The sequence below is a fragment of the Saccostrea cucullata genome, unplaced genomic scaffold, assembly GCF_032062105.1.
Source record: "Saccostrea cucullata isolate Sc308-1 unplaced genomic scaffold, CSIRO_AGI_Scuc_v1 ctg23741, whole genome shotgun sequence".
Taxonomy (NCBI): Eukaryota; Metazoa; Mollusca; class Bivalvia; order Ostreida; family Ostreidae; genus Saccostrea; species Saccostrea cuccullata.
In genome coordinates this window covers 8538-21591 of record NW_026923195.1, presented here as the reverse complement: position 1 = coordinate 21591, position 13054 = coordinate 8538, and the positions used below count along the sequence as shown (strand labels likewise).

Sequence of the window (13054 nt, the reverse complement as noted above, 5' to 3'; positions counted from 1 at the left end):
TGAGAATGCGTGTAAAATGGGTCAAACTCCAAGGTCAATAGGTCAAATTTTGTGTTACTCAAAGAAAGATCCTGTCACAAGGAATATTCCTGTGAAATAGGAAATTCCTATTGCCATTTACTTAAAAGGTATGAGCAAGGTGAAAGTTATTGCGGAAAAACAGACAGACGGAAAGGGCTACCTATAGTATGTACTCCGAAGCATAGAAACAACATATTGTCTACCGTTATACCCCCAAGCTGAAATAAATTGCAATTCCTACTTCAATCCCCGAGAAAGGTCTTCATTCTAGAAATATTATTCTTTAATTTCAAGGGAAAACATTTAGTCAGATACTGATTTAACAAAATTAATTTCCTTAAACCAGAAAATAAGAAGCTTTTTAGCTCGCCTGAGCTGAAAGCTCAACTTTCCTAATCACATTTTGTCTGTAGTCCGTCTGTAAACTTTTCACATTTTAGACTTCCTCTAAAGAACCACAGGGCCAATTTTAACTAAACGTGGTAAAAAGTATTGTTGGGTGAAGGGAAAGTTAATTGTTAAAATAAAGGACCAAGCCCCCTTCCAAAGGGAGATAATCAAGAAAATACTAATAGAGTGGGATCATTAAAAAATCTTCTTTTCAAGAACCACATGGCCTAAAAAGTTGAAACTCACGTGAACGCATCCTGGGGTAGTGTAGATTCTAAATTGTTTTAATCATGACCTATTAGGAATTTCAGGGTCAAGTTAGGTATTACAAAGGGGGGAAAGGTGTCAAATGACAGAATGGCCAAAGTTACTCAGGTGAGCGATGTGACCTAGATGTGACCTAGGGGCCTCTTGTTTTGTAATGATTGCAGTATCATGATTTTTTTCTTTAAAACTTTTGGTATGTAAACGTCCTGTCCGTGAGTTTCTAATAAAAAATCAGATCAGACTGCAACTGTGTTCAGCAGTATGTATAACACCGGTACATGTATGTGTTTCTATTGATCACTGAATTTTGTTTGATTTATAATATTTTATCAATAATGACAATAGGTATAAAGATATATTAAAAAAACTTTCTCTCAGGAAAAAAAACCATTTTGGCCAACCTGAGTAACTTGAGACTCAAAAACATCTTTCAGGGGCTTTGTCTTTAGCGGAATGTGAAGGCGCTTCCAGGTCCCTGCTTTATAAGCTCTCCTCCTCCATCCACCCTAGATTGTATAAGATGCACATGCCAGAGCTTTGTAAACTTTATTCATAAAATGTTTCAAATACCCTACGTAAGAAAGTTTTAGCGATGTTTAACGAAATTCCATCCGTTTTGTTATTTACTCGTAAAAATATACAATTCATCTTTGAAAAATACAAAGATGTCTCTTATTTAAGAGAGACAATCCTTAAAAATTGCTTGTTTGGAATTGCTGCCTGAAGGGTTTCAGACACAGGAGGGAGGGAGGGAAATATTTTTTTTTATTGAAGATAAATTTCTGATAAAAATCTCAGTAAACAGTAAATACATTTTCTGACTTTAAAAAAAAATATTTACCATCAACAAATAAACCTAATTTTACATTGATCTGACACTATTTTTGAGTGTTTTGTATGGTGTATGTGATGCATATAATGGACCAAAAATTAATTAAATAAAAAAACCTTCTAACTTTTGGTCAATAAAATTTTTTCAGGAGGGGGCATTTCAAAGAGGCGGGAGGCAATTCCAAAAAACCTATAATTTTATTTTGGCCTAACTTAAATGTTACAAATAAATAGTAGAACTGAAGGGCTAAAGATCCGTTGTCGCTATTTTGTAAATTTTCACCAACCAAAAATGTCCGATTGACCTATAAATATTAATAAGATTGAGGAGAAAGTAATCAGTTGCAAGGAAAATGGTGTCGTAACGTCGTATTTTATTTCTTTCAGTGATTAGTAAAGAATGTTCTATATTCGTTGAGGAAAGGCTATTGCTGGCAGGCGAATATAAAAAAGGCAAAATTATCTTTGGTCTCAATATCAGACAAGAATCGTAGTATGTGCAGTCTCTGAACGTTTTGTTGTGAAATAGTAAAAGTATATTCAAACAATAAGATGCTTTCTTTGTTTGTTGTTACTGGAATGAACGGAAGCAGCTGTTGCAGAAAAAATACATAACCCGCGTAAGCATAATCATATTGTCTCTAGAAAGGCCTAGTCACAAGTAATATACATGTACATGTGAAAGCTCTGTTTTTTTCTCATGAAAAGTTATGACCAGGGTTAAATTTTTAAAAGTAGCTCAAACTTCAAGGTCAGGGGGTAAAAAATCATAGTGTTATATTTTTAAATGCTTTGTCACAAGAAATACATGTACACATGTGCAATATGAGAGCCCTATCTTTTCTCTTTCAAAAGTTTTGTCCAATTTAAGGTAATAATTACATTATTCATATTAATTACAATAAGTAGGTCAAACTTCAAGGTCACTTGGCCAAAAATCATATATTAAGGCAGTTTATAATGTAATAATTCCTTGCCCATTACCCATCATGAGTGGATGGGGCTATGGCTTGCATATTTCACAAGTGTATTCCTTGAATCCTTCTCTTTGGGTACCAAATCTGACCTCTTGACTTTGAATCACTTTTGCACAAAATTACATAACTGTTTAACAGTCAATTGTTAGGGCTTCCATACTTCACATGTCAAGTTATTATGACAAGCCCTTCCAATGGGTATGATAATTTTTTCCTTTTGACCTTGACATTAAAGGTTGACCCACTTCTAAAAAACCCTGACATAATTTTGGAACAGTAAGCACTAGGGCTTTCATATTTTACAGGTTTATTTCTTATGAGGTTTTTCTGAAAATCTCAACCATTACAAAACACGGGGAAAAAAAGTGAAAACACATATGATGGTGCACAAATTGATTATGATGTGAATATTTACAAGAAAATGATAATAATGAAATTTAAGATTATTTTTTAACGAAATAGAATTTAAAATATTTTAAAGATTGTCCCTTGCTACGTGTACATTGGCATAAATCTAGACGTTTCACGAAGAGTAGATGCCGCTGACTCTATTGTATAGAGAATGACGGTAAAATGTTTCTTCACTGTTTCCCATCTCTTTTGTTCATCTGGACTGCCCTCTATCTCAAACATTCCGTCCGCCAGTCCCGGAAAACTGCTACCAGCGTATGTATTTACACTGCTCTCCGCAAAAAGGACGTGTCTGAATAAATTGATTGAAAAATAACATAAATATTTGCGTTTTTTTTTCAAATTGAAAAGTTTACGATTCGATTCAAACTTTTGACTAGTAAACATGTGATTATACCTGGCCACTGGGCGCCCTGGTAAACCTTGGGGGTCAATGAATGCTCTCTCTAACTGAAGGAGCTGGTCGTTTATTTTCCGAATAGCGAATGGGCTATAAAAATTAAGATAATATTTGGTCTATAAAACTTTACGTGATTATTTTTTTTTTCAAAATTTAAATACAGTTTCTGCATCTTGAAATATTTACACTGCGTGTAAACTTACTCCCACTTGTTTACTGCGTCAACCGATTTCTGAAAAGCTGTTGTCTCAGACGTGAACAAATTTGAAGCGTTGTAAAGTAATTCTAAATCAAAAAAAAAAAAAATAGAACTCCTCAGAAAGATGTTTAACAATCAAAATATAAGTGAAAAAAGATCAAAAGTCTCAGTCTTGCCTAATTGAATCCCGTTTTTGCTCATTAAGTCTCCAAAATCAGAATCAAGTTGTTTAATAAGATTATGCAGTTTAAGGGAGTAGTCCTCAACTTTGAATGGAATAATCAGGGAGTCAGCAAGGTTCCGTGCTAACTCCGCCCACGTTTGTCCCACTGCCCGGTGACGCTATATTCGAAAGGAATCTGCCATTACTACAACTTCGATGATAAAAACAAGTCTTGTCTTTCTTTGAATTTTTTCTGCATATGCAGATTTGTAAAACAAGTTTAGAATAAAAAACTTCTTTATGCTAAATTTCATGCAATTTCTTTCACTTTGTTCAAAAATGAATCGGAGAAAACAGTTGTTACCTTGAAACCGCGGTCCATAATCTCGTCCACCACCTTAAAGGTCTCGTATTTTGAATGATAAAGTGGGTAGGAAGAAATTTTGTATTTGTTCTGTAAAAAATTGTTCACAGATAGTTTAATCATACACTATAGTAAGGCAGATGAAAATAACTATTCTGTCCTTTCTTTTTTCCACGAAAATATGACGCTTGTGATAAAATATATGAAATTCCTGATTTATTTTTAAATTCTCACTGAATTGTATGTGTATCGAATATCCAGACAGGGTAGACCAACACGTTGGATGAAAGGGGCATAATCACTACCAGACCCCATGTCCGCAATTCTGAAACCGTAAAATAAAATCCGTGAATTTATAACTGTATACCTAGTACCGGTATTTTTATCTTGAAAGTTTCGTGAAATATAAGATATTTTACTGACAACGTCAGATTGGCAAGAATTATACCTTGGAAGTTTGTTGTCTGTGTCTGGAAAACTAGCCAACCATTTATCATAAACGGTTTTAATTGATAATTCCTGCTCGTCCGGGTTTGGAACCTTCTTTGTAGCATCGTAAATAACAGAGTTTAACAACGGTGTACCAAGGGACCGAAGCGAGTAATTACCTAATTACGAAAAAAAGCTTATTATTTTTTTTCAATCTTCATTTAATGTTCCTCAGACAAAAACAAAGAACAAAACAAAAACAAACACACAAAAAAGATGGAGAAATTCATTTAATGTACCTTGCACTGCAATATCCACGTTTAAATAGGCAACTGCTCGCGATCCCAGATTTTTCACATATTGCTACATTAAAAAAAATCATTTTCAATGAACTTTCTAATTTTTGAAAGCAAAATCTTCTATAAGTTTCATGCTAAAAAAATGTATTTTATTTCACCTCTATCCATTCTGTAGATCCTATAAGCCCATACTCTTCCGCACCCCAGCTACAGAAAACAATCGTTCTACGTGGGCGCCACCTGTCTACAAAGACAAGATTTAAGAAAATAGATCAAGATTCTCTAAAATAGCAGAATAGGTCATATCGGCATAAGGTGTTCAAAACAAATAAATATTTACTTTGCTATTTTTGAAAGGATTTGCAAAAAATATATTTTGTTATAATTTTATTTTAATTCTACATTGTATGTGTAAGTTTCAGTCTGATAATCAATAAAACTTCTAAAAGAGTTTGTTCATTTTTAACTCACTTGTTTGAACAAGATTTCCCATTACTCGGGACACCTCTTTCATTACCGCTGTTCCACTGGAGGGATCGATTGCTCCAAAGACCCACGCGTCACGATGGTTGCCCATCAACACATACCTATCTGAGAAATCAAAATTTTGCAAATTGCTAGTAAAGGACACAATGTTAATTTTATCTAAAATTAAAACTAATGTTTTTAATTATTTAAAAAAAGGTTCTTATTAGATGACCAGGTTCAATTCTTCCACGGATGATCCCAAAAACATTGTAGGTTCTTCTTTTACTATTCTTCGTAGAAATTCTTATTCTTATCCGCCTAAAGAGAGAAAAATGAAAATGTAATTAAATATTACAATCGATACAGCATAATTATTCTTTAAAAAATTTAATGTTCACATACCATCCAGAGTTACTTAATTGTCCGCCATATCTATAAGTTATATTGAGGGCTCCTTTCCAGCTTTGTGGGACCTCATCTCCACTCATGTATCTGTTTTAAGTGACATAAACAGGAAGTCATTTCTTTACTTCAAACATATAAATGTGAAGATTGAAAATAACACACAGTAATCGATCTAAAAAATATATATATAAATGAAAATATGTGAAAAGGGGCTTAAAACACGGACAGGTTGGATCAAATTTAAAGATACATGCATTGTTTCACAGATATCAGAAGTACATATACCGGTATATTTGAAAAATATTTGATTTAAAATCATTCCAATAAATTACCCAATCAGTGTTTTGGCAACACCATATCCAATCGGATGAGACGGAATCTTGGGAAGCTTTGCCTCTGGATCGCTCTCATTCAATCTGTATGCATTCTCTGCAAGTGAAATCAGTAAAGAGCTTGTAATTTAAAACCATGCAATACAGTTAAACTCGGTTATAGCCAACATGCTTGTAATGAATTGACGCTTACAGTGAAGTCACTGTGATTTTCATTTCCTGTAGCTTTATTATATATTGTAAACTTGAGGGAGCTCGGGATAACGAATTACGCTAATAATCAACGAAGCAAAATCGTATGTCCCTGGCACTTCGATATAACCGTGTTTTAATGTATACATTAGAGAATGCCATTCGTCTTTAAAAACTCGTTTAATACGAACACGGATATTGCAAAATCAAGGATAAAGCGAAGTTTTTTTTTATCCCCAGCTATATGAATAAAACAAATTTCTTATACGAATATAATGAATTATGGATATAGCGAAGTGATTTCAAAGGTCCCAGTGACTTCATAATAACCGAGTTTTACTGTACCTGTAGCCGGGTATCCCGGAGTAAGAGGGTCTCCCTTCCCGAGAAATATCGTCCCCCGCTGTGTGCCCGTGTCTGGGAGCCACCAGTCGTGGGGGTACACCTGGGAATTCTCACCGTCCACGGCGTAGTCCGCCGGATCAGAGTAGATTATTATTCCTGTAGCCCCATGAAGGTATGCTTGATTGACCTTATATAAAGAAATATATGGGAAATTGTTTAATACTACTAAGTGCAAAATCTAATGCTTTTTCCCTCAAATTTGACGGATCCCCCCCTGTACTAGTCTTCTAGTATATATTCACCTGGTGATTTAAAAAATGGTTTATTGTTATATTTCATATTTAAAAAAGTTTTTTAACAAAATGTATCTGTATATCAAATAAAAAATAATTGTTCTGTATTGCTGGATCCATACTTTAAGTGTATTATGCATTAAGTATAAATATTATTAAAAATCTTTATATAGGGATTATTAATTGTAAAAAAAAAAAGTTATGGGGAGAAGAAAAATGGCGGAAAAGAATAATCCCTGGAGAGTATATATCAAAGAGGGAAGTGTTCCTGTCCATAACAACCCCCCGTTTTACAGACCTTGTCACCTCTGAAGATTTTGCCGTACCGAGCCAGTACGATTTTCCCTGTTACGTTGATGTTCGTATTGTTTGCCAGCCATCTATAATCCTCCACCCGTCCATAGTTTACGTACACAAGGTCCGTCTACAGAAAAACAATATCTGATCGTCAAATTTTCTTCAAGTTCATTTCTTAACAAATGTAAAAGAATACTAATCATAATGTTTTTTAGATGGGTATACTGATAGTAATCTATCCCACGATCAAATAATTTACACTGTTACATTTGAAACTACGTCACCCCCACCCCCCACCCCACCCCCCCCCCCCCAAAAAAAAAACAAAAAAAAACCAAGGTGTCATAACTCATTGATTTGTATTGCTAAAAGTGACATGTGTGTTTAAAGTTTATGCAAATTATCAAATATTATCAAAAACACTGAATTTTCGCCTACCGAACTTATATCCCCAGGTGCAGAGTAGGCATTAAATGGAGGTACAACATTTGACTTGTTTTCGCTCGGGTCCAGGATGGGTTCGTACAAGGCGGACTCCCACACAGTGTTATTAGAAGAATCGTAGACGAATATCTGGTTCATCTTGCTCTCGTCCTCTGTTTCCGGGTAGGACAGCAGTATGTCGTACGGTGTGATGAACGCTTCATCAAGACCTGCTGATTTCCAGAAGTCATGAAGATCCTTGGCCTGATCATAATCTGCATCTGTTCCGGCAAGATGAGGATTTCTGGAGAGTTCACTTTTTAAAGAAAGAAACGTACAATATTTTTTCTGTGTTTTCCATTAAAATAATTATTCATTTTCAATGTCAATCAATGACGTAAACCGCGGTTGTCACAGTACTATTTTCAAAATAAATATCTCTGACCAGCTAAATTATGTAACATATTGAAAAGTCTCTTGACACTTTTATATTCATTACAAAATAGTTAATCTCATCTTTATCTGGTCTCTGAATTATATTATATACTTAGTAAATAGCAGTTTGTCATTTGTTTCAATGTTTGAAATTGCTTGTATAGTATCAAAAAATAGTATCAAGTATTTTAAATATTGGCATTATCCTGCCTTTAAAACTGCACCGATTTTTTTTAATTACCGGTAGACATCATATAAAAAGACAAGATGTCTTCTTCAATTTTTATCCAAAAAAGACAGTGAGATTTTTCCATTTCAAATCTATACACATAGCTCTTTTTATCGAAGTAGAAGAGGATCGTACATTTTCATTGTAGTTTATGATGAATGAATTCTCTGGTGTTCATGTATATATCAGGATAATCACAAAAGTAATATTGCACTCATCTTCAGAAGAGTATTCCAACCAGTTTGAAAGGCAAATGTTTCTTAAAATTTCCTAAGTTCAGTACTTTTAGTACTTTGATTCAGTCCGTTAGCGATATTGGCGGGGATGTCCATTAGATAACACAAACTAATAATTCAACTGCATGTACCATCTTATGTTTTCAGTTAAACATCACCCCTGTCGATATACAGGGACAAAGGTATCTCACAATGTCAGGAACATATTTATAGGGTCTGACATCCACCTTAACTTAGGAATGTCAGATAGGGCTCATGGCTCACCCCCAAAAACCTGTCCTCTGTTGTGGCATAAATGCATTGAATAAGCAACGGGAGAAAATATATCGTCTTGAGATAAACCGTGATTCTGCATTGATAAGATAAAGATCAACACAAGAGAGAGAATCAAGCTGTCGGTAGCAGTGGCGGATCCAGGGGTGGACCAGTTTTGGATTGGGGTAAGGGCCCACAGCCACCCCACCCACCCACACACACCCAAAAAAAAAAAGATTTATTGAATCTTATGTACATTTTAGACATAAAAGGATGGGGCGCCCCCTCTAAATCCGCCAGTGCCTACCGGTACGATGCACGATGTATCGTTTTTTAAACGAAGAAATGAAGGGGGGGGGACATACTAAAAATTATTAAGAGAATAACTCCCACTCGTTTTAAACAAACTTTTTTTAATCTTGGAGGGTTCGACAATATGTCAACAAAATGTAAAAAAAAATCTTTGTAGGACAGATAAAATAAACTAATAGGGTAGTTTTATTCTTTAAAAAGACTCTAGTCATTATGTTTCTCTTGCGTACTGTTAATATCTTGACATAATTAGTTATTAACAAATTACACTTTATTTTGGGATAATTGTGTGTATATACTTGTCATAAATATACAAAGTACATGCGCAAGGTAAAGTCAACAACATTTTTATTGGTCTCCCCTAAAAATGAATATCTCACATCTTTCAATAGTGTGCTGAGTTTCAAAAGGGTGCATTATCTTGACAAGATACGTACACTGTCAGTGTAGCATATGATATTAATGAAATTAACACGTTCAAAACACAACTGATAGGATCTCGCTGTGGTTAAAAATGCGTATTCATCAAATTTTGTTTGCAACCAAAAACATTTGAATGAATATGACAAATTCTTATTTTTTTTTAACCAACAAGTCAAATGAAAAAGAGAAAATCACAATATATTACCGTAAATACTGCCTAATATTTTCGCTCCTAATCTGACTAATGATCTCGGAGGAGATGGTTGGGTCTCCATCTTGAACAAGGCTTTCTGGTATCCCTGGAACATTTTCATTATTATCCTCCGTACAGAATCCAAATCTCCCAATTATCATACCGATTCCTAACCCCACGGCGGCCGCTATAAGCGTCCATAGTAAGAGTTTTCTCCTAGCTTGTCGGTGCACAGGGTTCATTGTTAACTTATCTTCAACCCTGAATAAACTTCGTAGTCACCAAAAAATTCTCCTTGTACACTGCACTTATAAATTCGGCCGGCGTGGATATCGTAAATTGTTAAGTGTTGTGTTTGATCATTTTTGGCAAATAAAGGGTATATTGCCGTGTTATAAAATTATAAAATCCTGCGAATTTGATGTTACACAGAGTAATATAGTTCCTGGACGCTCTAGATCTAAGTAAGTGATAAGTGTCTTTTGTGCTGGTAAGATAAACTTGACATGTTAATCCTACAAAGCAGCTTAATTGTGCAGACGTTATCTTTTTATCATTGATTAAGTTCCCTCAGCTCTATCCATTTTTTTTTCAAAAAGCGGGAGGGGTATTGCAAGAGGATCGTTTCTAATTCCCTCTTAATAGTTTATAATTATACTTATATGAACACTCATTAGTCATTAAAAAAAGACTGCATTGTGGGGAGGAGATCGATGTTGAAAAGGACTATTAAAATACATGTAGCTGTGTCCATCTTTCGCACATAATGTTATGAACAGAACACCCAATAAAGTATGTTTGCATAGTTTATGGTACCTTGCTATCAGAAAGCTGCTTTTTATCGTTCGTTATTAAACAAGAGCAGATCCATTTTGAGATGGTTGGTTAATTCATATTTAGTCAAAAATTTTGTTTTAATTCCAGTGGAATTACTACGATTAGTTGCAATTCAAATGGACAAAAAAAATGTCTCCTATGGAAAACGATGTTGCGAATCTTAAATCTAGGTCCGTGCACGACATTAGCCTCGATCATTCACAAGCATCATTACAAACTCAACGAGGACCAACATATGTACCTACATCAATTATAGAAATTAAAAGAACTAGTGGCGGATGTCAGTTTTGCATAGATTCACAGGAATAGGACACGTCCACACTATAATGCCGAACGATCTGTATCACTGCAAATTTGCCCAACCGGAGTAAAATTCACGCAATTCTTCATGTTCAAAAGCTAAAAAAAAAAAGGCCAACCACTGCCATTTTGCAATAGATATATGAAAATCCATCTAGGAGAATATCAAAAGCATGGAACTCATTTTTTGGACATTGCATGCATAAAATTGAATTGTAAGTAATGATAATATTTTTTTCATGAAACCGGGGATGTGGTGGGGGTCGAGAAACATTCTATACTCAGAGATTGTTTCCATACGCAATATATGATGGCTTTGAATATGGTCGAACTCTGACTTTTTGAACTCTCATGGTATCATGGCATATGATACAAAGCAGATCCCTTTTCCAAGAAATCATAACATTTTATTAAAAAAGAAATGTAAGTTTGCAAAATTACTTTTCTTTTAACATTTATTATTAAAACTGGAATGTTTGGTTAGCATGAAAATGAATATAGATAACATATAAAAATAAACAAAAATAAACAAAAACTAAAAGCAATATAAGCATGCAAAGAATATCAATTAAGAAAAAACACATTAGTAATAACAGAAAATAAAGTACTTTATAAAAACTATATAAACTATATGGCACATTTTCCCTCTATTCCTGGAATATGGATCACAGCATCTTTATGTGTCTGTGTTTTAGTCAAAACTTCTAATCTCCGATGATGGCTTGTTCTGCTGAATAATAGAAATCAAGGTTGGACAATGAGTGACAGTTTATATATTTACATGTTTACATTCTTCAGCTAATGACAGTATAATTACCTTCTATTTCAAGTAAGAATCTCGCCAATCTCAAAACCGTCGTACATTCTTCTGTAAAAACAAGGAGACGAAAATGCAACTAACGGTACATCCACATAGAAAACAATTAAATTCCCTGGACATGTATGTATTCATTTTCGATAAATCGATTGACATTAAGCACAATTTTGTTATAAATTTTATTATCTTGTGATAAGTATTATTTGTATGATGAAATCGCAGGGTTTCTAATTCAGCGAATATTATCTCCTCAACCTAATTTCCTGCAGGAAAATAACTTTCATGCCAGTATTTTCTTTTTCATACTCACCGCCATGACGTCTTCGAAACATTGACAACGCCCACATTCTCTCACTTTCTGTGTGGCGATTAATAATGGATCGGACTCCGTCTCCAACATAACCCCAATCTAATCAGAGAAAAAAAGCAAACGTTTCTCTCGTGGCATACGTGACGGTGTGAATTCTATTTCTTTTCGCAAGATCTGAAAAGGGCTTAATTTGGCTTCTTGGTTGAAAGTAATATGTTTATCGTTTGAATTTTAAAGCATTAAAAATTATGATGGTTATAAAAATCATATACATTTTGAAAACAAAAACCAAAGTGTTATCATCTTCGCTAGCCAAGGGTGACGATCCGCTCCTCTCCTCTTTTCACTCTGAGAGGATCGTCACCCTTGGCTAGCGAAGATGACAAGGGTGAAAGAGGAGAGGAGCGGATCGTCACCCTTGGCTAGCGAAGATGAAGTGTTATATGCATGTTTCTTTTATGCCTCTTCTGAATAACCGCAATTACATGTAAATCATATATTATATTTCTTACTACACAATACAATACACTAGTTGATTCTCTTAAAACTGCACTACAGTATAGAGAAGGTACAAACATGAAATATGTACAATACAATACAATACAGCCTGCGTGAGAAAAATAAACTAAACGATGAAAAATGTCATACAGGCACCTGACGTTACTTATTTTTCTTTAAATAAAGAAAAAAATGTGCCCTTACCTAATGATAAACATTTATATTTCCATTTCCAGTTGTTTTCTCTATGATAAACACTACAATAGTGAACCTTGTTAATTTCATGGTAATACCCTGTGGTATGTATATTTCTCTATACTGAAAGGTCAGGTGTCAACCTGCATGTATATCACTTGCGTATAAATATACTAAAGAAAAAATAGATGTTTTGTTTAATTGTTTACTAAGTAATTTGATATGATATATCCTTTTAACAAACAAAATAAATAATGAATTATCTTCGGCTCGAAAGCAAGTCACTAGCGCAACGCTGTCCACTATCACCGAGGCCTCGCGAGATCGAGAACTCCACTTCCTGGTAAACAGCCACGTGGAGAAATTGACATTGCCACATGGATCTGCACGTACTCCATCATCTGATACAGACATCGTCCCTTAGTCATTACCACCCAACTTCTTACGCAACTCAACTTCTTCTGTTATCTTAACATCCATACAAATCGGTTTCCTGACCATGCTGACC

At 34.5% G+C, this 13054-nt stretch overlaps 1 protein-coding gene across 1 annotated transcript; it reads right to left on the bottom strand.

Annotated features, from left to right (window-relative positions):
- Positions 1-2826: 2826 nt before the first annotated feature.
- On the bottom strand, positions 2827-10112 carry LOC134263413 (N-acetylated-alpha-linked acidic dipeptidase 2-like). Its single transcript, XM_062745751.1, has 17 exons — positions 9602-10112; positions 7522-7822; positions 7085-7210; positions 6494-6680; positions 5957-6053; positions 5622-5711; positions 5452-5537; positions 5223-5342; positions 4910-4995; positions 4752-4815; positions 4472-4631; positions 4258-4348; positions 4024-4113; positions 3673-3838; positions 3501-3582; positions 3295-3387; positions 2827-3189 (listed from the first exon to the last, which is right to left on the bottom strand). Exons 1-17 carry the CDS (start codon positions 9829-9831, stop codon positions 2979-2981), a joined length of 2280 nt encoding a protein of 759 aa, XP_062601735.1. The 5' UTR covers positions 9832-10112; the 3' UTR covers positions 2827-2978.
- Between the last annotated feature and the right edge of the window lie 2942 nt (positions 10113-13054).

Bases quoted from the DNA above. Each gene is read 5' to 3' on its own strand.
- LOC134263413 (XM_062745751.1), bottom strand. From the start codon at position 9,831: ATGAACCCTGTGCACCGACAAGCTAGGAGAAAACTCTTACTATGGACG. The intron at 5,538-5,621 runs GTATGTGAACAT...TTCTCTCTTTAG, and splicing joins CAATTAAGTAACTCTGGATG to GCGGATAAGAATAAGAATTT. The intron at 5,343-5,451 runs GTCATCTAATAA...TTGATTTCTCAG, and splicing joins CCGTGGAAGAATTGAACCTG to ATAGGTATGTGTTGATGGGC.